This window comes from Rana temporaria, chromosome 3 (genome assembly GCF_905171775.1).
Source record: "Rana temporaria chromosome 3, aRanTem1.1, whole genome shotgun sequence".
Classification (NCBI taxonomy): domain Eukaryota; kingdom Metazoa; phylum Chordata; class Amphibia; order Anura; family Ranidae; genus Rana; species Rana temporaria.
Window position 1 is genome coordinate 54,767,131 of NC_053491.1, and position 26,870 is coordinate 54,794,000.

A 26,870-nucleotide genomic window follows, 5' to 3' on the forward strand; every position below is an offset into this window, starting at 1 on the left:
GTTAGTTTGCCGTCGCAAAATTAGGGCTGCTTTTACAAAGTGTAAACTTAGTACACCATGTAAAAGTATACCCTTCTTTCCCGCGCCGCTGTCAAATTTTTTTTTTCCCGCCGCATCTCTTTTTTACCCGTCGCGATTCACAAAACTCGGCGCAACGTAACGCAAAGCACGTCGGAAAAATAGCGTCGGGAGCATGCGCAGTACGTCCGGCGCGGGAGCGCGCCTAATTTAAATGGCACTCGCCCCATTAGATTGGGCACACCTTGCGCCGGACAGATTTAAGTTACACCGCTGCAAATTTCTAGGTAAGTGCTTTGTGGATCGGGCACTTAGGTCGAAATTTTGCGGCGGTGTAACTTAAATCGGAACATTTAAGTTGTGCCCGCTGGTTGTGGATCTGGCCCCCAGTATGCATGCGGCCTAACAGGTCAGCTTTAACCACATTCTTTGTAGATAAGCCTATTATCCTGATGAATTTGTTTCATTTCAAATGCATAAATAAAAAATAAAAAAATAACAAACCATGGTTTGTTTCAGCACTTCTATTGTAAGAGAAACCCCAGTTTGTGTCAAACATTTTAATTTATTTTTAATTACAAGAGAAACATCATTAGAGAACCATGAGGCAGAATTTGTCATATATTCAAAGTAACAGCCCTGTGAACATTGACTTGGAAACTTTGAGGTCTGTGTATGTAGACGTTCTCAGCCATGGCTTGTTACACACATCAACTGTTGAATATTCATTTACCAAACAATACACCCTTTATTACAGTATAAAAAGGGAAAGTATAGGTCTAACACTGGCGTTTCTAATGTATAAGGCATTTTGTGGTGACCCATCATGCCACCGATATTACCAGGACAAATCGACAATCTCAATCCGCAAAAGACAAAATGTGCATTTACCTGCCCCATGCAAAATGAGCAATGTCTGCTTACCTGAGGAGAATTCCCTACCAACATGGTCCCGTAGGCGGATAAGAAAAAAGAAAAGAACCCTGCCATTGCATAGCAGGCACTATAAGCACTCATTTCTGACATCCCATGATTTCTATGCAAATGTGGACTTTTTTTAGAAGTGGTGCAGAGTATTATGTGGTGGGAGGCTGTACCACATGTGCCCAAATCAAGAACAGAGTATTTATGGGGGCTTTTGTAATGGACCCAGGGCAGAGGGAAGAGAAGGTGCTTTATGGCTTACTATGCATCGACAGGCATCATTTTTTCCCTACAGGTTTCCTTTAAGTGTACATGTTGCCTGCCTATCAAGGCAGCAGTAAATGTGTGCAACTTATCCATTATAAAACTAATATTCACTAATGATTTCGCCAACGCATAAATAGCAGAGTATATCGCTTGGGCTACCTTCTAACCATTGTCTGTTCAGGAGGCAAAACAGCTCCCCAGCCTTTACAAATGTTCTGCTACATATTCATAAATAAAGGGCAGAAGCAGACATGTCCAAACAATGATTCTATAAAATTTGCATGGAAGCAATGAAATCGCTATCATAATGTCTGATGAGGTCTGATTAGACTGAATGTCTAATGCCACAGTAATAGCATTCATTTTATTCAATATGTTTTAATGTCAGCAACAATGGTTTAGAACAGGGGTCTCCAAACATTGTAAACAAAAGGGCAGATTTACTGTCCTTCAGACTTTAGGGGGGCCGGAAAGTAGAGAATGTCTCAGCGTCAGTAAATAAAATTACATGTACAAGTGCCTGTAGTCAGTGGATGAAGGAATAGTGTCCCATCATTGGTATTAGTGGGAGGAATAGTGCTTAATTGTTTATATTAGTGGGGAAAATTATGCTCCATTGTTGGTGTCAGTGAGAGGAATAGTGTCCCATCACTGGCGTCAGTGGAAGGAAAATGCCCCATTGTTCGCGTCATTGAGAGGCGTTCTCCTCTATTGGCTTCAGTAGAAAGAATGGGGGCCCCCTTGTTGGAGTCAGTGCCCCAAGGGCTGGGTAAAAGCAAGCAAAGGACCACAATCGGCCTATCTGCCACAGTTTGGAGACTACTGGTTTAGTCCACCATCTCGTTCCTTTGTTGACTATGAGTGACATGCCCACTAAAAATTTACAACCCTGGTTTACCCTGATGACATTGGATTAAATCACGTCTGCTGCTTTTAACATTTTGGGAACAAAAGACAGAAACTCTTACAATGAGATCTAGCCTCCAGTTGTGACCTTGGTTTGCTTTATGTTGCGTATTGATGCAATGTGGTCACATACTGCCAGTTACATTTTCCATAGAAATATATGGAGAATGTGGCAATAGCTACAAAGCCAACTTGCTCAACTGTGGGGCCAGAACTCATACTAGGGTCCCCAAATTTTATTGGGTTTCTTCAGACTTGTGTGTTGCTGAAACACGCATGGCATCACGTGTTACTGTAACTCATGGCATAATATGTTGTGCCATTATTTAAAATCAATGAAAGTAGCAGGCATCACACCCAAACTGTACAACACACATTCCGTGCTTCTCAAAAAAGGGTTGTGTTCTGTTTTTGTTCATTTCTGCATGTTAATTAAAGCACATTGGCTGCCAAGTTGTGAATCCAAGGTACATAAAAAAAAAAAAAAAAATGCCAGTTGTGTGTCCTCTTCTAAAATTAAAATCCTAAAGTCAATGGAAGTTCTTTTAAAGGAAAACTACCCTTTTATATAGTAAGTAAAGTATTCCTGTGCATGAAAACATGAAATAAAACTTTTCCACAAACAACCACAGCAGTGAATGTTACTTTGTCTTTTTGCCACTATATTCTATACAGTATCTTTAATAAATATTTTGTATTGTACTAAATATATAACTCTTATTTATAGCTTCTAAAGATCCATTTGTTCTTGCAGTTAAACTGTGGCAGGGTATAAGGTTCCAGTGACCCCGTCATCCTACAGCAATGCCTTACTAGTGAAGATATTGCATCACATCCATCACAGACTCTGCCTAATCCAATGTGTCATAGGAATTATTGCAAGGCTTGCAGAGAACCGTTTCAAACCGTACAACCAATAAACATTCTTATGTGCTTTTACTTATTGCATTTCCAACCTAGAAGGGGGACTGGAGGACAAGAGATTCAACTATTTTTGCCACACGGTGATCCAATTTTTTTTTTTTTTTTAAGGTATTTTTCTGTTGTAACAAATAAATGAACAATTGTTATACATAATCCCACATTTGGTGATTTAGTGTCAAACTATCAAATTTTTATAATGCATGGTATCATTTCAATGGCTCTGATTTTGTAAAAACCGTAAAAAATGGCTTTGAAAGTTTAGGCCACTACTGGTTGCCAAAAACAGACTAAAGTTAATGATACTGGCACTCAAGGTGCAAAAAATAAATAAATAAAAAAAAAGCACAGCAGCCCCTTGGCCTTTGTTTGCACTGTAAGGGTCTAGTGTATAAAAAAAAAAAAAAAAAAAAAAATAAATCACCACACTCTAGCTATCCATTTCTAACTTGGAAAGTCCTTGACGGAATTCGTGCAAATCATCCATTTTTCCATCCAATATATTCAGGAAATGTTTAAGTTCCAGTTTCAAGTGGCCTTGTCTGTGCTTGCCTTCCTCCACTTCTTTTCTTAGTGCTCTCACTTTATCTTCTAATTCTTGGTTTCTCTGCTCGGCATCCTGCAAAATAAATACATGAGAAAATTCACATCAAAAAACACAATATGCACAAAAGCAGTGCTAGAACATGCAATAGCCTACTTGATAACGAGAAGAAGATTTTTGCCAAGCCATCCAGTGTCCACATTAATGTTACTTCGTAATACTCCATTTTAAATTAAGCCTCCAGCCTTTTTTTTTGGGGTTCAATGTGGAATGTCAATATCCTTGTCACTGCATTGTGCCCACTGGGAAGAATACACTTACTTCCACTTAAAGTAGAACTATAGGCAAAATGTATGGAGTAAGGGAGGGTTATAACCCCTGTCGGTTTTTGTTGTCATCTGTGTCCCATTGCAGAGATTTTCGTTCACTTCCTGTTCCATAGCCAAACAGGAAGTGAGAGGAAATCCCTGCAAATTAAGGGAATTCCTTGGGGACCCCCAGGTCACCATAATCTGTCTCCATTGGAATATTTTCCCTCAATTACTTTTCTGGAGACAACACAAAATGTGGGATTTTCTTTTACTTTCAATGATAATGGTAAACAGAAAAAATATAGAGCATGAATCTCCTTAACGGGGGCACAGACAGCAATAAAAACCAGACAGGTGTTTTAACCTCTCTCTGCTCTATCAAAAAAAAAAAGTTTGCCTTTAGCTATACTTTAAATTCTGTAATGAAGACATTGCAATAGAAACCCAACATACATGTAGAAAACGTCTTATATTCACTTACCTCAACAAAGATGAAACCCTCTAGCAGACTAAGGCTGGGTTCACACTTTCTGCTGCAGTTTAACGTATGGGCTTTTTTTTTGTGCCAAGACAACTCATTCAAATGAACTTACTGGCAATGGATGAAGACACCCCCCCCCCCCACCCAAAAAAAAGAAAAAGCCATGCGCCATTAAAGATTAATGCCACCAATTCTCTAAAACCTTATGGCGACCATCTACATGTTCTCCATGTTCTCTAAAGGAGTCATTTTGTGGCAACTGGAGACCATGGCAACACTTTATATTCACTGATACCTATTTACAGGACTGATGCGGGGCTCTGGGTGAGAAAAAAAGTTTTTCTGGTTCTTCTGTCTCTCAAAGTCCTTGGGCCAGATTCAGAAAGATCCGCGGATCTTTCTGCTGGCGTAACGTATCTTATTTACGTTACGCCACCGCAAGTTTTTCAGGCAAGTGCTTTATTCACAAAGCACTTGCCTGTAAAGTTGCGGCGGCGTAGCGTAAATCGCTCGGCTGAATTCAAATTTGGTGGGTAGGGGGCGTGTATCAATTAAATGATACACGTCCCCGCGCCGAACGAACTGCGCATGCACCGGCCGCGACTGAATCCCAGTTTGCATGCTCCAAATGACGTTGGCAATTCGTCATGCTTTCGACGTGAACGTAAATTACATCCATCCGTATTCGCGAACGACTTACGCAAACAATGTAAAAAATTCAAAACTCAACGCGGGAACGACGGCCATACTTAACATTAGCTACCCCTCATATAGCAGGGGTAACTATACGCCGGAAAAAGCCGAACGCAAACGACGTAAAAAAAAAGCGCCGGGCGGTCGTTCGTTTCTGAATGGGCGTAACTCCTCATTTGCATATTCCTTGCGTAATAATACGGAAGCGCCACCTAGCGGCCGGCCTGGAATTGCAGCCTAAGATCCGACGGTGTAAGTCACTTACACATGGCGGATCTTAGGGAGATCTATGTGTAACCTGATTCTATGTATCAGGCGCATAGATACGCCATCGTATCTCTGAGTCCAGCCGTCGTATCAGGAGATACGCCGGCGTATCTCTTTTCTGAATCCGGCCCCTTGTCTTTTTCCTTTGTATGTGCTTCCCTTTCTCTTTCTCCGTCCATTCTTCCCCATCCCCTTCTGTATGTACACATTTAGCTTGGAAACCCCTCCCTAGTAGTTTCCTTGCTGCTCATATGTATCTGACCATGTTTTGTAGATCTTTACTCTCCATTATCGGGTTATATTGGCTGGCCGGGGACTGCTTCCGACCCCGGTATTCTTCCCGCTTAATCTCACAGGATTGCATTACTACATTAGAGCTTTAAATATAGGCTGGGAAGTTTGGAGATATCAGCCACTATATCCTCTCAGTTAAGAATGTATCTGCATGCTTTGCAACTTGTCACATTGTTTTTTTTTTATTTTTTTAAGAAAGGCAAATCCACTTTGCGCTACAAGTGCAAACTACCAGTGCAAAGTGCACTTGAAATTACACTGAAAGTGCACTTGGAAGTGCAGTCGCTGAAAATCTGAGGGGTAGATCTGAAATAAGGGGAAGCTCTGCTGATTTTATTTTGCAATCATGTGCAAGCTACAATGCTGTTTTTTTTTCTCTTGCATGTCCCCCTCGGATCTACAGCGCCTGCACTTACAAGTGTACTTTCAGTGCAATTTCAAGTGCACTTTGCACTGGTAGTTTGCACTTGTAGTGCAAAGTCGATTTGCCTTTAGTAAATAACCCCTATTGTGTATGCTCCGATCTGTGTAGATGCCTTTGTAGTTCTGATGCTGATATTTAATATTTGTTACTAGCATACTTGAGTCATTGTATCTTGCTTTACCCATACCTTGGTTTGTATAATGCAACTTTTGGTTAAATAAAGGAATTACAAAAAAGGAATGCTACCACAATGTGCTATGGCACAAAACCTGTGTTATTGCGGCACACTATAGTAGAAAAATGTATACTCCTAAACAAAAGGACATCAGTAGTGATGCCATATTCCAACAAACTCCCTGTTAGTCGACAAAAAACAGAAACAGATAGTGGCTAGCCCCGAATAGTGTAAGCAAAACCACTTCAATACTTTGCACTTTTACCCCCTTTTTAAACTTTCGGCGCTGTCGCATTTTACATGATAATTGTGTGACCATGCATAACTGTACCCAAACTAGATTTTTATCAATTTGTTCACACAAATCAAGCTTTCTTTTGGTGGCATTTCATCACCACTGTTTTTTTTTTTTTTTGATAAATAAACAAAGAGACCGAAAAGTTAAAAAAACAAAAAAACTTTTTTTTTTCTATTTTGCAAATAAATCTTTCTTCATGAATTTAGGCCAACATATATTCTGCTACCTTTTTTTGGTGAAAATAACCCAAATCAGTGTACATTATTTAGTCTGCAGGAAAGTTATACAGTCTACAAACTATGATATGGATAGATTAGATAGATTAGATAGATTAGATAGATAGATAGATAGATAAGATAGATAGATAGATAGATAGATATATAGATAGATAGAGATAGATAGATAGATAGATAGATAGATAGATAGATAGATAGATAGATAGATAGAGATAGATAGAGATAGATAGATATAGATAGATATAGATAGATATAGATAGATAGAGATAGATAGAGATAGATAGAGATAGATAGAGATAGATAGAGATAGATAGAGATAGATAGATAGAGATAGATAGAGATAGATAGAGATAGATAGAGATAGATAGAGATAGAGATAGATAGAGATAGAGATAGATAGATTTTGTGCCATAGCACATTGTGGTAGCATTCCTTTTTTGTAATTCCTTTATTTAACCAAAAGTTGCATTATACAAACCAAGGTATGGGTAAAGCAAGATACAATGACTCAAGTATGCTAGTAACAAATATTAAATATCAGCATCAGAACTACAAAGGCATCTACACAGATCGGAGCATACACAATAGGGGTTATTTACTAAAGGCAAATCTACTTTGCACTACAAGTGCAAAGTGCACTTGAAATTGCACTGAAAGTACACTTGGAAGTGCAGTCGCTGTAGCTCCGATGGGGACATGCAAGGAAAAAAAAAAACAGCATTGTAGCTTGCACATGATTGCATAATAAAATCAGCAGAGCTTCCCCTTATTTCAGATCTACCCCTCAGATTTACAGCGACTGCACTTCCAAGTGCACTTTCATTGCAATTTCAAGTGCACTTTGCACTGGTAGTTTGCACTTGTAGCGCAAAGTAGATTTGCCTTTCGTAAAAAACAAACAAAAAAACAAAAACAAAGATAGATACCCAAATGACCCCTTTTAGGGATGTAGGTATTTAGCAAGAGGCATGGCGAGTTTTTTGAAGATGTAATTTTTTGTCATGAATTTTTTACATACGGTTACCAGCTCAGTACAGCGTCATCATACAATGGGTGTGGCGGTGATCAGGACACAGACTGGTGACAGTACGAAAGAAAAACATGTTTTTTGTCTATTTATTATATTTTTTTGCATTTTTTTTTAAACACACTTTGACCAGAGCTATATAGAGTTACCATATGACCCCATGTGAAATGGGAGAATTGAAAATCTACCTTGTGTGAGGACGCCTCCTATTAAACAAGCTCTAATCAGAAGTTTGGCCACTAGCACAGAGGTTGCAGCAATGCTATTAAAGTAGTTGTTAAGCCACTCAATGATATTCCTACAATCCCCTTTGATTTATTAAATAATGTCCCCAGTGTATGTGCTTTAAAAAAAAAAAAAAAACTAGCCTTACCAAATGAGAAGTATCCTACTGGAAGCCTGAGTGGAAGGAAAAAGTAACTACTGCATAGCGCAATGGATGTTTATGGCAAATAAATACTGTTAAGGGCGCCAAGTCATGCAAACAGAGAGAGAAACCACTGGGACTCAGGGAACCTTTCATGGACCCTGTATACATTTTTGACATCTCTAGTTAATACTTTTTAGAGAAAGTCAAACCTGACATTGTGTGTGATTAGCTTTTGTCACCATACTGTGCCCCAGGCTGCCTCCCGTATTATGTTTGGTTGAAGCCCTTGGCATTTACATGTAAACCGACTGAGAAATAGAGAGTGTAATTTGTGCGGCATGACAATCCCCTGAAAGAGTGTCATTGGGGAGCCAATCTCCTGAGATTCTGATTTCTGCGCACACATCAGCAACTCATCTTGTGCCAGCTTATTACCAGAAGTACAATTAGGAGATCGTTCTTTGCCAAGCTGTAAACTATATCGCCGCAATTTTATGTAATAAACAAATATTGTTCTAGCAGATTCTCCGCTACCTGACGTAATCAGTCAGTGTTCCAGTATGGCAGCAATTAGACCCAATAAATCCCATGCTAGAACAACGTGAAAGCAAAATTATATTTAGCACAAATGAGTCTTAATATTTAATGACGAAAAATGTTTCTGTATTTTACAGCCGAGTGTCAAAACCAAGCGTAATATCAAACAAAGTAAATAAATAATTAAAATCATCTATTTCCAACAATACAGAACATGCATAGTTGATGTTAGGTTGTTGTTCACTGTAGGTGAGTTGGGTATTATTTCACATCCCTGAGCGGTAGAATTTATCTAACAGTAGTGGCATAAAATAAGCCACATCTCCAGTCCAACTACGCCCTACCTCTTCCTCTTTAGACGAGTTCCAAGGTTACCATACTGAATCTGTAAATACCAGGGCTCTCAGCATCTATGTTGACACCTGAAAAAACCTTAAAGTAGAATTCTGGGATAAGACTTAACTACTTTCAAAAATTCCCCTCCTTACCTATTCTCAGCCTGTTCTGGTCTGGTCCTCCCTTGTGTCAGCCAGCAACCGGCTACAGAGGAGAGAATGCTCCAACTAGCAAAGCCTGGAGTGGTGACATCACCTTCAATGGCCCATGCCTTGTAAGCACTCCCTCCTCTCCCCTGCAGCTGCACTGGCACAGGGATAGCCGGATCACATGACCAGACTGGAGCAGGCTGAAAATGGGTAAGTTTATACATTTTTTTTATTTACACAGGTTAGCATAGGTGTGAGGAGGGAGGGAGGGGACACTTTTAATAGTTAGGGTTAAGCTGAAATTCTACTTTAATCCAATCACTATGTAATTTGTAGATGTTCATTGTCCAAGAACAGATGGAGTAATACAGTACATAGCTGGAATGTTGGAAAAACTCAGCAGGATCTTTAACAAACATCACATTCTTATGTTCTTCAAGCCTAGCCACACACAGACAGAAGCTTGTACATCCTAAGGACTCCACACCCAAACACAAGCAAAGTAACTTGGTATATGCAGTGTAGTGTAGCGAGGAATGCCAAAACCTTTATATTGGGGAGAACAAACGCTCAATAAATGGCCTAACATAGGAGGCACAATTCTACAGATCAAGACTCAGCAGTCTTCCTACACCTTAAGGAAAATGGGCCTTTTTTCCAAGACGGTGAGGTGCACATTATGCACAGTGAGGACAACTGGTCCATAATAGAGAAGAAAGTGGCCATCTATATAAAAATGGAGCAAGCATCTCTGAACAAGTGTGAAGAGCTTCAATACCATTCACCTTCCACATATAATGCTTTAACATTTCTACTCTGACCATTTGACAACAATTCAATTTTTAGCCATGTAACATGTAAAGTTCAGGAACCAATACAGACTTCCTGACAACAACAATGGAATTATACAACTAGAAAAGGCTGGTTCTACAACTCACACCACCAGTTCTGTTCTTGGACAAACAACATCTACAAATTCAATGGTGATGCTGGGGTATCTTCCGGAAACTCATTAGAACTGAAGTGGCTCAGTAAGTTATAAAATATCTTTAACATCATAGAAAAAGTCTAGTTGAATGTAACCATCTACTACTTGACAACAACCTGCATGGCAGCTCGTGCAATGCTTTACAGGCTCCTGCAACAAAAAATAATAAATGCAAATTTTTTTACCTGCAAAAAAACATGCATTTAGACCCCTTTCACATTGAGGGCGTATTGCAGGCGCTATAGCGTTAAAAATAGTGCCTGCAATCCTCCCTCAAACAGCTGCTCCATTGTTTCCAGTGTGAAAGCCAGAGGGCTTTTACACTGGAGCGGTGCGCTAGCAGGCTGGTAAAAAAGTCCTGCGAGCCACATCTTTGGAGCTGTGAAGGAGCGATGTGAAGGAGCGGTGTGTATACCGCTCCTCCACCGCTGCTGCCCATGGAAAACAATGGGATAGCGCGGCTATACCACCAGCAATGCGCTGCATCAACAGCACATTGCGGGCGGTTTTAACCCTCTCTCAGCCGCTAGCTGGGGTAAAACCGCCCGCTAGCGGCCGAAATGCAACGCAAATCCACCCATAGCGTCGGCAGTAAAATTGAGTTTTACCACCGGCGCTATAGGCGGCTCAGTGTGAAACAGGTCTTATAATTTTTTTTGTGAAAAAGTGAACTTATCCTTTAAAGTGGCAGAAAAGTCTTAAAAAAATAAAATAAAATAAATCAAACACCCTGCAGGTTAATGCCATAATGTGTTTGTATGCACCCCATACTAGCACATTATGGCAGACTTCCCTTTTACTGCTCTATCTTCACTTTGTCTTCCCTCAGGATTCATGGCACAGCACTTTGTATTCCACTGCCTCTTTGTGTGCCCTGAACTTTCCGCAAGGCGTCAATGCACATGTACCAGGTGACATCATTGGCTATTGCTGATCTCCCTAACAGTGAATGTTTAGGAGATATTTATTATACTTACATGTAAGCCTTATGCCGTGTACACACGACCGTTCTTCGGGTTCTAAAAAATTTTTTTTTTTTAAATGTCATTAAAAACGATTGTGTGTGGGCTCCAGAGAATTTTTCACGATCTAAAAAAATGGGCAAATTTTTTTTGGACTTGCTCTATTTTTTCACAACATTTTTAACGTTGTCGTTTTTAAGGTTGTAAAAAACGGTTGTGTGTGGGCTTTAATGATGTGAAAAACCCGCGCATGCTCAGAAGCAAGTTATGAGATGGGAGCGCTCGTTCTGGAAAAACTACCGTTCGTAATGGAGTAAGCACATTCATCACGCTGTAACAAACTGAAAAGCGCAAATCGTGTTTTACTAACACAAAATCAGCTAAAGCAGCCTAAAGGGTGGCGCCATCCGCATGGAACTTCCCCTTTATAGTGCCGTTGTACGTGTTGTATGTCACCCTGCTAGAGCATTTTTTTTTTTCACGATCGTGTGTAGGCAAGGCCGTTTTAATGATCGGGTTGAAAAAAAAAAATGTTTTTCTAGACCCTTAAAAATGTCATTTTTTAGAACCCGAAAAACGGTTGTGTGTACACGCCATTAGAGTAAGCTTGCCTGTAGGTACAATTTAAAGTGGTAGAAAAAAAAGTATACATTGCGTTAAATTGGTAGCAACAATTTAACGCAATGTATACTTTTTTTTCCCCGGTAGCTCGGCAACACATTCATGGAGCACAGCGGTGTTGTCATGACCATTCAGGCCAACTGCTATTTGAGCAGTGTGGGTAACATAGGGCACAGGTTTGTTGGCAATTATGTACAGAGTTAAAGGAAGGTCTGTTTTCAGTCTACAATCCTCTTCAGGTTCAATTGGTCTGTCTTCTGTGTTCTGGACTGAAAAGAATGTCTAAGCATTAATTACTTTCAGCCTTTGATTATAATAGAGAATCTGTCCAAAGGAGTGTGACACGGTACAACCTGGTAATTGTCTGGTGCTATTTGGAATTGTGCCGTAGTCCAATTAATTTGTTGTTATAACAGCTACTGTGTGCCTGACATATACTGCGATCACTATATTACATTGCAGCAAGAGGTCTGCTTGTTTTACTACACGATCGGATTACACTTGAAGAAGATTATACATATAATATCACAAATTTTCTGTATTTCAAAGTTGACTAACCGGCTTACAATTTATACTAAGCCACCAAGTTCAGTTGTATTGCTTTATTTGTTACATGGTGCTCACTGCTTTTTGCAATGTTCAAGTAAATGAACAGATTTAATTGCTAAAAAAAGTCATTTTGAAATTTAGAATTGAAAAAATACTTATTATAATCTATAGTAATCGCTCTCTCTCGACATATAGATTAGCTAGAGATATAGATATATCTATAGATATCTATCTATATAGGATAATTTATTTTTATATATTATACACACACACACACATATATACACACACACACACACACACACACACACACACACACACACACACATATATATATATATACACACACACACATACACACACACACACACACACACACACACACACACAAAACTAGGACAATAGGGGCATTCTGCACAAGTGCAGACTTGTATTGAAAGGGGTGGTTCACCCTAAAAACGACTTTTTCTTATTCCACTGCCCCCCCACATTACAATACGATTAAGGCTCTTATTATTTTTTTCATGCTGTACATACCTTAGTACAGCATCTTCACCCGTGCATCCGGGTTGCGAGTCCCGCGGGAGTGGGCGTTCCTCACATGCTGGTGATTGACGTTTTGCCCAAAAACGAGCTCCCCCCGTCGCATAAGCTGCGTCACGATTGGCGAAAGGAGCCGAACGGCGATGCGCATGCGCAGTATAGCGCCGACTCGCCGTTTGGCTCCTTTCGCCAACCGTGACGCGGCTATATGCGACGGGGGGAGAGCTCGTTTTTGGGCAAAACGTCAATCACCAGCATGTGAGGAACGCCCACTCCCGCGGGACTCGCAACCCGGATGCACGGGTGAATATGCTGTACTAAGGTATGTACAGCATGAAAAAAATAATAAGAGCCTTAATCGTATTGTAATGTGGGGGGGGCAGTGGAATAAGAAAAAGTCGTTTTTAGGGTGAACCACCCCTTTAAGCCCAGCTGTTTGTCCTGTAAAATGACACATTGTACATTCATTCTGTGTGAATGAGGAGCAAAACCAAAATGTTATGCCTTGTACCCACGACCAGTTTTCCCGTCGGGAAACCATAACAGCTTTTGGCTGGGAAAACTGGCCATCTGTATGCTCTATGGCAGTTTTCCTGACAGGAAAACCACCGGGAATCCCGGTGGGAATAAATGTGAACATGTTCTCTTTTTTCCTGACGCAATTCCCGGCGGTCTTTTTCCTGGCAGTTTTCTTATGGGAAACACTACGATGGAGCATAAACACAGCCGGGTTTCCCAGCCAAAGCTCTCATGGCAGTTTTCCTGCCAGGAAAACCGGCCGTGTGTAGGGGAAAAAGCTGCAGAGCCGGTTCTCGACTTAAAAAAGTCTGCCGGGAAAACCGGTACACGTGTACGGGGCATTAGGCTATTTTCTCTTCAGGTTAAAATGTTCTTCATTCATACATAATAGACTGAAACAGGAAAATACTGCATTATGGTCAATAGATGGAGCTGATCATAGTAAAAAAGTTTTTTCTTTCCCTAAGATCGGCAGCTCCATTTAGCAGCCATAATTCAATCTTTTTCTGACTGATTCTATTAGGTTTAAATGAAAAATATATATAAAGAGAAACATCATTCGTCTTTGCCCCCATTTACACAGAACATACAGGCAGTTTCACAAGACACATAGCTCAGAAAATTATGTATAAATATACCTCTTTGTATACAGAATGCTCCCAGATTGCCTTTTCTGCACACACCATTATCTTAGCGCTTTCCAATATTGGGACTGATCATGTGACTATAACAGGTAGCCCCTCCCACTCAGGAAGTAGAACATGTAATCCAAGCAGTTGTATGGACACAGAGCAGGAGGTAGATATTGTGAATTACGTTTTTCTAAAACCCTTGCAATGCATAGAAACTGACAGATTTGTTTATTTCCCCAACAAAAACGTGTTGATCAATGACCAGTGAAGCCGGAGGGCTTCACTGCTGGGTACCCTTACCAAGAATGGCAGCGGCAGCACCCGAGAGCTTCCTGGACAGGCAAGTGCCCTAATATTAAAAATCAGCAGCTACACTATTTGTATTTTTTCACCCAGGCTGGACCTCCTCTTTAACAAACGTGAAAGAAAATCCTGAGTTTAAAGGGATTTCCACTCCCTTCCTGTTGTGGTTATGGGAAGTGAAGAAAAATCCTCCAATGGCAAAAAAAAAAAACACTTGACAGGGGTTCTAACCCTCCTTTACTTTATCCAAAATGAAATAAAAACGTTTTCCTTCAGTCCTACTTTAAAAATGGTGTATGCATGCATACTTGGTAATCTGTTATTTTTTGCATTATCCAATGATCATCTTGAACAGTTGTTCCCATTTGTGGGAGGTGACAAAGGCAGTGCTAACTCCTGAAGGGAGCTTTGGAGGAACAGGGGACTGGTGACGGTGAATCCACAGGAGAAGACAGCATCTGCCCTTCATGCTATTTTTCTACTTATTGAAGGTAAGGGCATTGTGAGATTGCTGTTGGATGCATACACCAGATGTAGAAGACTCATCTCCCATCTTCATTCATGAGTGTTACCACACTAGCTCAGTGACTTTTGTAGCCACTTATTTATATTGACTATTCCCTTCTTTTTCCTAATTATTTATTCACTGTGTTTTTTAGTTAGAGATCACTGCCTGGTGTATTTGGTCTGACAGTTGATTGGTTTATCACCCCAGGGTGACCAGCTGCTGCAGCCAATCATTTAAGCACAGCATTCATTCCATGACAGGTTTGCACTGTTATATATGATTATATTATATATGATTTGGCTACACTTTGTTTTATGTAAGCGCTGATCACAATTCTTTACTCCTGAAGGAAGTCCGCGGGACAACATTTTTTTTGTTTTTTTTTGCTAAAAACTGATGTGTTCTACTCCCAGCCAATCCTCAGTGTGTCTGGCTCTTTTATCAGACAGTGGCCCAGATTCAGCATAGCTTGCGCTATATTTGCGGGGGAGCAGGGCAACGATTTTGCCCTGCGCCCCCGCAAATATTTTGCGCTGCCCTCGATTCACGGAGCAGTAGCATATTTGCCCGGCATAAGCGCGCGCAAGTTAAATGATCCCGCCGGGGGCGGGAATCATTTAAATTAGGCGCGCTCCCGCGCCGAGCGTACAGCGCATGCTTCGTCGGGGAACTTTCCAGACGTGCATTGCGGCAAATGACGTTGCAAGGACATCATTTGCTTCAAAGTGAACGTGAATGGCGTCCAGCGCCATTCACAAAGCACTTACGCAAACGCCGTGAAATTCAAATTTCACAGCGCGGGAAGGCCGGCTATACTTTAGCATTGGCTGCCCCTGCTATTAGAAAGGGCAGCCTTGCGCTAAAGTTGCCGTACGGAAACTCCGTACTTGGCTTGCACGGGGCCCGCGCAAGCTTGTGAATCAGTGGTAGTATGCAATTTGCATACTACACGCTGATACACAATGGGAGCGCCCCCTAGCGGCCCCCGCAAGAATGCAGCCTAAAATCTGCGAGGCATAAGAGCCTTATGCCGCGCAGATTTTAGGCTGCAGCCGGTGTAACGAGGTTCCTGAATCAGGAGCACTCGTTACACCGGAGCAAGTAAGCAATTGCGCCGTGTAACTCATGGTTACACGGGTGCAATTGCTTCTTGAATCTGGGCCATTGTTTACAAAATGCCTCAGCCAACCAATGAGATGAGCAATGGTGGGCCGTTCATTAGGGGCACTAACCCTAACCCATGTATCCGGCCCCTAATCTACATGCATGGCGCCGGACGCATGTATTCCAATATTTTTTTTTAAGAAGCATATAATTAGAGCCGGAGGCGCTTTGCAGTGGTTTTTATGTCTTTCTCGGCCGCTAGCGGGGGTAAAACCGCCCCGCTAGCGACCGAATAGCGCCACTAAATTGACTGTAAAGTGCCGCTAAAAACAGCAGCGCTTTACTGCCTATGCTCCAGTGTGAAAGGGGCTTAAGACTAGTGACACTTTACCGCTAATGCCCCCCCCCGCCCCATCGTGAAAGTAGTCTAAAGTGCTGCGTAAATTGGCGGTGCTATACAAGTACCTGGAATTAATAAAAAGGAAAAAATAACTTAAATATCTAACAGAAAGGTTATTGTGCTCCGGGTCTACTAAATGAGGTGAAGACTTAAAGACTATCACAAATACAGCCACAAGACATCTGGTATCCATAAAAACCTTTTAAACTCCAGGAGAGTTCAGATCACCCTAGAGCTAAAAAAAAATTGTTCTTCAGCTCTACTGTAACATGTCTGGGTCACCAAGACGTCATGCCCTCCTGCGAGCCATCATGTAAATAATGGTCTAATTATAATCTAACCTTATGTTTCCCCAGTTTCTTTAACAGATGGAACATTTACATTCCGCTGTTTGGTTAAGGTCACTTCTAAGTTTCATTTAACACAATTTGGCAGGTTTTTAAAAGGCCCAGTATAAGGGAACTGCTATTAATATCATTTACAAATATGTATATATAGCCGGAGATACGTTGTACTGTATGAGCTATGAAGTCAGAGAATAACTCCCATCCAAACAAATCTTTCCAGAATTTGGAATGGCCGTGCTAAATATCATCCTCCATCATTTCTTTCAGTTTCTAAAGCTAGGAAAGCCGATTACAGTAAAACCTTGGTTTGAGAGTGACTTGGTTTGAGAGCGTTTTGCAAGACAAGCAAAATGTTTTAATACATTTTGCCTTGATATACAAGCGATGTCTTGATATAGGAGTAGCGTCACGTCATGTCAACTGAGTATAAAAAAGAAAAGCGGAGCCTCCAAGTGTAGCAATATGGTTACATGTAGGGTTGTCCCGATACCACTTTTTTTAAGACCGAGTACAAGCACTGATACTTTTTTTTCAAGTACTCGACGATACCGAATACCGATACTTGTTTAACCCCTTAACGCCCGCCGCACGACTATTTACGTCCGCAAAATGGCACGGACAGGCAGATGGGCGTATATATACGTCCCTGCCTTCTAGCCGGTGGGGGGTCCGATCGGGACCCCTTCCGCTGCGTGCGGCGGGCGGATTCCCTCGGGGAGCGATCCGGGACGACGGCGCGGCTATTCGTTTATAGCCGCTCTGTCGCGATCGCTCCCCGGAGCTGAAGAACGGGGAGAGCCGTATGTAAACACGGCTTCCCCGTGCTTCACTGTGGCGGCTGCATCGATCGAGTGATCCTTTTTGTAAGGGAGACTCGATCGATGACGTCAGTCCTACAGCCACACCCCCCTATAGTTGTAAACACACACTAGGTGAACCCTAACTCCTACAGCGCCCCCTGTGGTTAACTCCCAAACTGCAACTGTCATTTTCACAATAAACAATGCAATTTAAATGCATTTTTTGCTGTGAAAATGACAATGATCCCAAAAATGTGTCAAAATTGTCCGAAGTGTCCGCCATAATGTCGCAGTCACGAAAAAAAAAACGCTGATCGCCGCCAATAGTAGTAAAAACATTTTTTTTTCTAAAAATGCAATAAAACTATCCCCTATTTTGTAAACGCGATAAATTTTGTGCAAACCAAATCGATAAACGCTTATTGCAATTTTTTTTACCAAAAATAGGTAGAAGAATACGTATCGGCCTAAACTTGGGGGATATTTATTATAGCAAAAAGTAAAAAATATTGCATTTTTTTTCAAAATTGTCGCTCTATTTTTGTTTATAGCGCAAAAAATAAAAACCGCAGAGGTGATCAAATACCACCAAAAGAAAGCTCTATTTGTGGGGAAAAAAGGACGCCAATTTTGTTTGGGAGCCACGTCGCACGAACGCGCAATTGTCTGTTAAAGCAACGCAGTGCCGAATCGCAAAACCTGGCCTGGGCATTTAGCTGCCTAAAGGTCCAGGGCTTAAGTGGTTAATGTCATGTGACGCACTGATAGATGGCACTGGCTGATGGGCACTAAAAGGTAGCACAGACTGATGGCTGGCAGTGGCACTGATAGATGGGCACTGATTATGCAGCACTGATGAGCACTGATAGGTGGCACACACTGAAAGATGGCACAGATAGCTGGCACTGATGGATGGCACACACTGATGGTTGGCACTGACAGGTGGCACGCACTGATGGCTGGCACTGACAGGTGGCATGCACTGATGGCTGGCACTGACAGGCGGCAATGATGGGCACAGATGAAGTGGCACTTATAGGGCTGCACTGATGTGTGGCACAGATAGGCAGCAATGATGGACACAGGCAGCACTGATAAGGGGGGGCATTTATATAAGGTGGGCTGTGAGCTAATGGGGGTCACGACGGGGCAGCACTAGAAGGCATCTGTCGGGCGGGGAAGAGAATATGGTGGGTGCAGGAGGAGTGCACACCGCTGCCATCCCATTACAGTGAGTGATTTCCCCTGCGTGCCCGCTGACTTCCTGTTGTTCTCGCCTCTCTCTCCCATCCCAGGTATCGGTGAAGTATCGGTATCGGGACAACCCTAGTTACATGTATTGAAGGTACAACATTTAGCAACTTATTGCTACACTTAGAGGTGCCTCTCTTCTCTATTATACTCTGTAAAAAAAAATGCTTGGATATACAAGTGTTTTGGATTACAAGCATGTTTCTGGAACAAATTATGCTCGCAATCCAAGGTTTTACTGTATATTCGAATAAGCCGATTTAAGACTAGACAAGCAAAATAAATGATCATTACCATAGGTGTGCGCAGGAGTTGTGCCAGGGCACACCCTAATCTGGGGGGTTGGCAACTGGTACAGGTGCCTGTACTGATCGGCAGGTAATGGGTAGACCTTAAATCCTATGCCGACTCCTGGAACCTGCCCATGCAACTTAATGTATGTTGGGGAAACTACCCAAAAAATAAAAGACAGGACAAGACACAAGCAGCCAGGTTTACCAGTTTCCAGGCATTTTCTGGAAAAGGGGCACCGGGACTCAGACTTCTGATTTATGGTGCTGGAGGAAATTCCATGAGACAGAAGAGGGGGTGACAGGATACTAAAGCTGAAACAGAGAGAGGTCTGGTGGATTCACAGGTTACATTCCCTCCATCCCGAGGAAATGAATAGGGATTATGATTTATATTTATTTTTATAAGTGATGATTTAAATATTCCCTTTTGTGTCTTTCTTTATAGATGATGAACAAACTCAGTGGATGGGAGATGTTCGATACTCTAGTCGTAGAGACAAGAATTATGCTTAATAAGAAGAATTTCTTTGTTATGGTTTAATGTATAATTTTTTTGTTTTTCATGCAATTATGGTTGTACTCGATCTCTTACAGTATTTTCTTGATACACTTTGTGCGATGTTATTGCATTTTTTTACAGAGGATGGGAACACTCCCTGAACCTGTAAAGGGTTAATTTAAGCCCAAACTGACCAGTCGGATTGTTCCTGATCTGGAGGGATGGGACTCACCTGTGGGGTTACACCCTCAGGTGTTTGGATAAAGAGAAATTAATTTTTTGCTTGAACTTTACACAAAGCCTACCAGCCTGACAAAGAGCAGGGATGCTCGCAACTGTACTGTTTTTCCGTTTGCGGTCTTTTCATCAAGAAGTGAGTAAAAAGCGTTTTCAACTGGAGTGCTTGTCCCTTCGTTTCTATTGAATTTGGTGGAAGATTGGGAGCCCACCTTGACAGCCCTTCACTTTACTGAAGCCAAGAGAGGGAAGTAACCCACCCGAAGTTGTGAGATTATATATATATATATATACACACATATATATACACATATATATATATTTGGGGTGCACACCCTAATGCAATAGGCTGTGCACACCCTAATGCAATAGGCTGTGCACACCCATGTTATGATCATTACCCATCCTGCTTTCAGATCATTGGAAGTCACAGAGTCAAGCCGAGTCTGTGCCCTCACCACTGAACGCAATGATTGACATCTCCTTGGGGTCCATGGGAGCTCAGCTTTTGTTGTTCTGGATTTACACCAGCTAATCTATGACACGATGAGCAAGAATAAGGGCCACAAATATTAATTTTGTAACTTTTCCCATGTGTACCTGCCAATTGGATCTTTGTTTAAAGTGTACATCCAGCCAAATTTTTTTTCCAAGTTTTGGAAAGGGAGAAGAAGGATTAGAACCCTTGTCAGTTTTGTACCACTATACAATTATATCCAATTTTATAATCTTCTTTAGATCTACCAACAACTATGTGTAATGTATAAGGGGTTGTTTGATTGGATACTAGTTGAATGGATAATTTAGGGAGGTCCTCATTTAAAATAGTGTTGGTAAATAGAGGAAAATTCTACAGAGATTGTAACATGTACACTAGATTACCAAAGGTATTGGGACGCCTGCCTTTTCACGCACATGCACTTTAGTGGCATCCCAGTCTTAATCTGTAAGGTTCAATAATAAAGTTGGCACACCCTTTGCAGCTATAACAGCCTCAACTCTTCTGGAAAGGCTTTCCACAAGGTTTAGGAGTGTGTCTATGGGAATGTTTGACCATTCTTCCAGAAGTGCATTTGTGAGGTCAGGCACTTATGTGGAAAAGAAGGCCTGGCTTGCAGTCTCCACTCTAATTCATCCCAAATGTGTTCTATTGGGTTGAGGTCAGGACTGTGCCTGTGACGTTACTCCACCCCAAACTTGCTCAACCATTTCTTTATGGACCTTGCATTGTACACTGGTCCAAATCATTTAGTGGAGGGGGATTATGGCGTGGGGTTGTGTTTCAGGGGTTGGGCTCGGCGCCTTAGTTTCAGTATAGGGAACTTATAAGGTGTATCAGCCTACCAAGACATTTTGGACAATTTCATGCTCCTAACTTTGTGGGAACAGTTTGGGGATGGCCCCTTCCTGTTCCAACATGACTGCACACCAGTTCACAAAGCAAGATCCATAAAAGACATGGAAAGTGCAAGTTTGGGGTGGAGACACTTGACTGGCCTGTGCAGAGTCCTGACCTCAACCCAATAACCTTTGGAATGAATTGGAATAAAGACTGCCAGTCAGGCCTTCTCGTTCACATCAATGACTGACCTCACAAATGTGCTTCTGGAAGAATGGTCAAACATTCCCATAGACACACTCCTAAACCTTGTGGACAGCCTTCCCAGAAAAGTTGAAGCTGTTAAAGCTGCGCCAACTCAATATTGAATCCTAAGGACTAAGACAGGGATGCCATTAAAGTTCATGTGCATGTAAAGACAAGTGTTCCAATACATTTGGTAACATAGTGTATGATGAACGGGAGAGATTTCCCTTAAAATGGTTCTAAACTCAAAATAAAAATGTCCCCATTAAAAAGTATTGTCCCTCACCACCCCCTCATCATACTTACCCGAGTGCTCACAGGATTCAGCATTGTGCCAATATTTTGCAGCTCTCCCCAGTCTCACAGGCTTTGCTGAGGCAGCGGCTCCCGCTGCTGTCTGTCAAATTCTGTGATGAGGTAGTGGGTCAAGACGCACTGTCCATGTCTATGGACAAAGGCAGTGTGAAAAAAAAGCAGCTTCCTATGGTGGCACAGCAAGAAGAGAAGTAGCCAGGAGCCCTGCTGGGGGACCAGAGAAGAGGATGATCGGGGATGCTCTGTGATGTCACTGGGTAGCACCGCCCATCAGTTTTTTTGGTGGTGGAGCTTCTTTTTCGGGTCGGTGGTAGTGGTGGGCATTGTGATAGTGTTTTATATTTAATTTTTTTAAATTAAGGACTACAAGTAAAAAACGGCCAACTGTCTTTTTTTTTACACTACACTTATTTCTGGTGAATAAATAGGAGTACCATGTAGCCATTTACTTCAGGGGGTTGGGATCTGGGGGCCCCCCTTGTTAAACGGGAACCTCGTTGACAGCTGATGACTCATCAGTTGTTAAGGACACGGCAGCCGCCTTCTCATTAACTGTGTTGTTTACTGGTTGCTAAGGATGCTGCTGGCTCCTTAAATATGGCAAGCTGGGACCACTACTTATTTAACCCATCCATTTTTTATTTTTTTTTGTGAATTGACTTACACTCTTGTTTTATGCTGTATTTACTGATCGTTTTTGCTTTATGCCGTAAATATAGCATAAAGCAATGGTAAATTGATATTGTCAGGATCGCATGCGGCATGTTGGAAAACGCCTAAATACCACATGCAATCTGGTTCTGTGAATGAAGCCCAGTGTGACAAAAGTTTCACAAAGTAAAAAGTGAAGAGAACCTGCAGCAGGGACATAAACAGCAATAAAAAGCTTAAATAAATAAAATGCGGTCTGGGTTGTTGATCTGGTGAAACATGGAACGCAACAAGAGCTCTAATCCTCTTCCACATAAATAAAAAATATTGGCTAAGATATTGTACATATATATATAGAATGCACAAAAACAACAACAAAGGGGGGGACTAAAGTGCACTTCCCGGCGCCAGAGAGGGTTAACTTGTTAATGAGATATTGGTAAGCATAAGAAAATGATCATAAATAATTAAAAAATATATTAGAATATATCAATATCAAAATACCCAACAGTATGATATGATAAAAATATTGCAGCAGCTGTTTAAAAAATGAATGAAGACTCCTCTATCAAAGAATAAAAAGTTGTATCAAAACATATAGCCCAGAATGGTGGTTATAAAATGATAACACAGGGCTAAAAGTGGATAAAGTCCAGTGTAGATAATAAATGTTAGAAAAGTCCACAGGTGGGTACAGCAGGACACAGTTCAGAGAAATGTGAGAAGTGCTTCAAGGGTTGGAATGGTAGTGCACCCTACACCGACTCCCAATCTTCACCACACAAAACTGAGGTACACTTCCCCTCTGGGGTTCACACTCACCAGACGGCTGACTAAACAGAGCCTTGTAAATATTTCCTCCTGATCAGACCTCCAACATCACTCCAGAAACAGCAAGGGTTAAATTCCCACTTTAGCTGGGTGTCACTCGAGGGACATGCGGTCCAACATGAGGGGCACAAATTTCACAATCATGGTCCTCACTGGAGATTCCCCACTCCCCAGGACCTGGGTTGATGTCTCAGCGTGACTGACGTCATCTCCCAGGACAGTACAGGGTTTCCTGGTTCCCTTCTCCCGCTGACACGATAGTGAAATTAGGGCCCCTCATGTTGGAACGCATGTCCCTCGAGTGACAGCCAGCTAAAGTGGGAATTAACCCTTGCTGTTTCTGGAGTGATGTTGGAGATCTGATCAGGAGGAAATATTTTCAAGGCTCTGTTTAGTCAGCCATCTGGTGAGTGTGAACCCCAGAAGGGAAGTGTACCTCAGTTTTGTGTGGTGAAGATTGGGAGTCGGTGTAGGGTGCACTACCATTCCAACCCTTGAAGCACTTCTCACATTTCTCTGAACGGTGTCCTGCTGTACCCACCTGTGGACTTTTCTAACATTTATTATCTACACTGGACTTTATCCACTTTTAGTGCTGTTTTATCATTTTATAACCACCATTCTGGGCTATATGTTTTAATACAACTTTTTAAGATATTGTACATGCTTACTAGATCATCAGTCTGGTTTGCTTTTGCTGACTATTTCCAAATATCTGGATTTCCAAGGTCTAAATTACATTAGTTGTATTTATAACGACCCTAGTTTGACATTTGCTACTTTGATGGAATATACAAAATGATTTTATCAATGATATATCCACTGATTTCTATTGAGAAATGGCTCAGCTTGATCCTCAGTGTTCACCACTGCTCAACACTTACCAGAGCTCAGATGCACTGCAAATACCTAAACTTAAATCCACTCATCACCATTTATTTTGCTGCAGATTCAACACTTTTGGTATACAAATAAACAGAAATCTACAGGGTCAATGGCTGGCAAAGTAAAAAGACAGGCCAAAGAGGCACCCACTGAATATATTTTTTTTCATAAAAAGGTACTTTAATTATAGCTTACTGTACTAGGTTATAGACCAATTACAGCCAATAGGAAGCTACCTATAGGGTGCTGTAAAAGGACGGTTTGGCAGTAAGCTGCAAATAAGCCTCATTAGAACTGCATTTTTGGTCACTTTGCTAATGTTTTTTTTTGTTAAAAGGCTTGCTGGTTCCTGGCCACAGCCACAACAGATGGGCCTTTATGTGCTAATTATGGTGATACACTGTTTGTTTGTTTTTTTATATCAATATCAATCGATCAATTCAGATGGCAATCATGTAGGACGGAACAATTCTCAAGTTTCTAGTCACAGTTCTTGCTAGACCTTTGCATGCATATCCAGCCTAATTGTACAAAATAAATTCTTACTAGTAGAGCGGTGGCTCTAGAGATATTCCACCGCCAGCACTGTGTGAATGCTGCCTAATAAGCAGAGTAGCTCATTATTACAAGCATCTGCGTGCTGCCTAAGCAAGCCAGTATTCCACAGATATAAGTGAACAACCAGTGCATAAAAAGGGAATTACTGTCCTTATAGGGGGCACTTAAACTAGTACATATGTTTTGAGTAGTCTAGTAATTTATCAAGTCAGCATACCGGATCTGCTGAATTCCCTGCAGAGCTGTTCCTGCCCCATGATGTGTCCCCCTCCACAGAACTGAGTGAATAAATGGGGGTTTCCAGCCTGTGGTCATTACACATTACAGCGTCCAGCATTACCGAACAGCCATTTTCAGGAATGTCTGCGTGGGGAATATTGCATTTGGCCTCCACAGAGCTGCACCCATTAAGCACTGCCCTGAATTTGGGCAGCACCAAGGAGGGCAAACTCCATCTCTTGCCTCCGAAGCCCAGCCCTGTTCAGGCAGCCTCCCCACTTAGCTTACGGCATAATTAGGCTCTGTCTACCAGTTATTTACCACAAGCTGAGCAGTGGGGGCCAACACTGTGGTAGGCATCACTGTTTGTACTGGCAGAGCTTCTGGGTTGAGCTAAATGCTGCTTATCTGTGCCACCTTTTCTGTGCACACCCTGGCCATCAACATCTCCTATTCCAGAAATATGAGCAACACCAGTATGATGTAAACTAGCAGCAACATGTTGCACCACCACTTGTACAGGTATCCCCCTTTCTCTTTACTCATAACTGATAGAAAGTTGGGGGAAGAAAAGTGACAACTATGACCATATCATTTCATAGTTGGTCTCTAATAATACGTGATCAAAAATGTAACAAAATGTAACCTCATAAAACAGTGAAGGGGTGGTGGGGGCCAGCTATCCCAGGCCAACCTGGGCTTCGCAACAATGAGATATCGTCACCTCTGCTTAAGCTCCTGTAAATCCACCTGGTGTTTCCTGCAATGGGGGCCGGATAAGCAGGGGTCCTTCCAACTCCTTACATTCTGTGGATATGCATAGAAAAAAGTCCTAAACACCTAGTATACAGGTGAAAGCAGCCTCAGCCAGCTTCAACCAAAGTCACCCTGTGGAAAACCCTAGTGTGCTTATAATTTAAAGTGCAATGCATCCAACTTGCTAGGACACTCTGAGGGCAAAAGACAAATGACAACAGAACGCCTACTGCCACTCTGTAAATTGGAATTTAAAGGGATGCTGTTGAGCTCCATGGATGAGGGCTCCAGAACTGCCCCAGCCCCACATAATTATCTTCAGTACTATGTATCTTCTGAAAACAAACATGTTGTGGATGTTGCCCAAGACATTTAATGCCAACCCAGCTCTAATCAAGTGACTTAACTAGACTTATAAATTCACAAGGATGGAGACATCTTTAGAGAAAGACAAGTTTTACACATCTGCACATTCTATTCCCAGGTGGAAATTAATAGGATATCTCAAGGTTATAAATAAGTGACTTTTTCATGAGGAACAAGGTGTGAAATTATGTTATTAACAGCAAAGTGATATTCATAATGACAAAACGAACAAGCCTTATGCAACGTTAATACAAGAAAATTAAGCCCCAGCCCACATGAATTCATTAGATAAAAGTCACCTTTTCCTGCTTGTCCTAAATTATTGAAGGTCATTAATTATTAAATAAAAATGGATACCCACGTACGAAAAGAAAAAAGATTAAGTCATCAAAATCTGATTTAAAGCTAAAAATAGATGGTAAATTCTAGCTAGAAAATAAACTGAACCAATGTGTTTTGTATTCTTAGTTCAGTTTGGTAAAAATGTTCAGGATGCATCTACCAGAGACCAAAAATTTAGAAATGGCATATTTTTAAACACAAAGGTCCCATAAGGATGCCGGAGAGAATCTTTATAGTAACACATGATTAGCATGTAGTATTAAGGCTTAAAGTACATCTTGTAGCTACAATTAAAATTGCAGAATATATACAGCTTAATGCCACCAATTCCTGTTCTGACGGGGTCCCAGGCAGGATTGCCATTTTCAAATTTTTACTTTAGAAAAAAGTCAAAGTTGAGGTCTACCACATACGGCATGGTAGAGCTTTGGTTATCTCTCAAGAGGTGCCCTGTGTTAGGTGTGAAGGATATTCCTGTGCATTGAGGCAGTCAAAAACCGCCTGAATGACGTCATGGTTAATGAGAAACTGACGGCGGTCCTTTCTAAAAGGCATGACAAATTTCTTAGGGTTTGGCAGCCTTGGATTGCATACCACCACCCTTCTCGGTTTGACACTGCATTACTGT

At 41.5% G+C, this 26,870-nt stretch overlaps 1 protein-coding gene across 3 annotated transcripts in view; it reads right to left on the bottom strand.

Moving 5' to 3' along the window:
• Window positions 1-563: 563 nt before the first annotated feature.
• HOMER2 (homer scaffold protein 2) overlaps window positions 564-26,870 on the bottom strand; it is a 304,233-nt gene continuing 277,926 nt past the window's right edge. For all 3 annotated transcript variants that reach the window (XM_040342588.1, XM_040342589.1, XM_040342590.1), the window contains one exon: window positions 564-3,655. In XM_040342588.1, coding sequence (XP_040198522.1) covers window positions 3,467-3,655 — 189 coding nt within the window. In that variant the 3' untranslated portion in view covers window positions 564-3,466. The remainder of the gene's footprint in view (window positions 3,656-26,870) is intronic.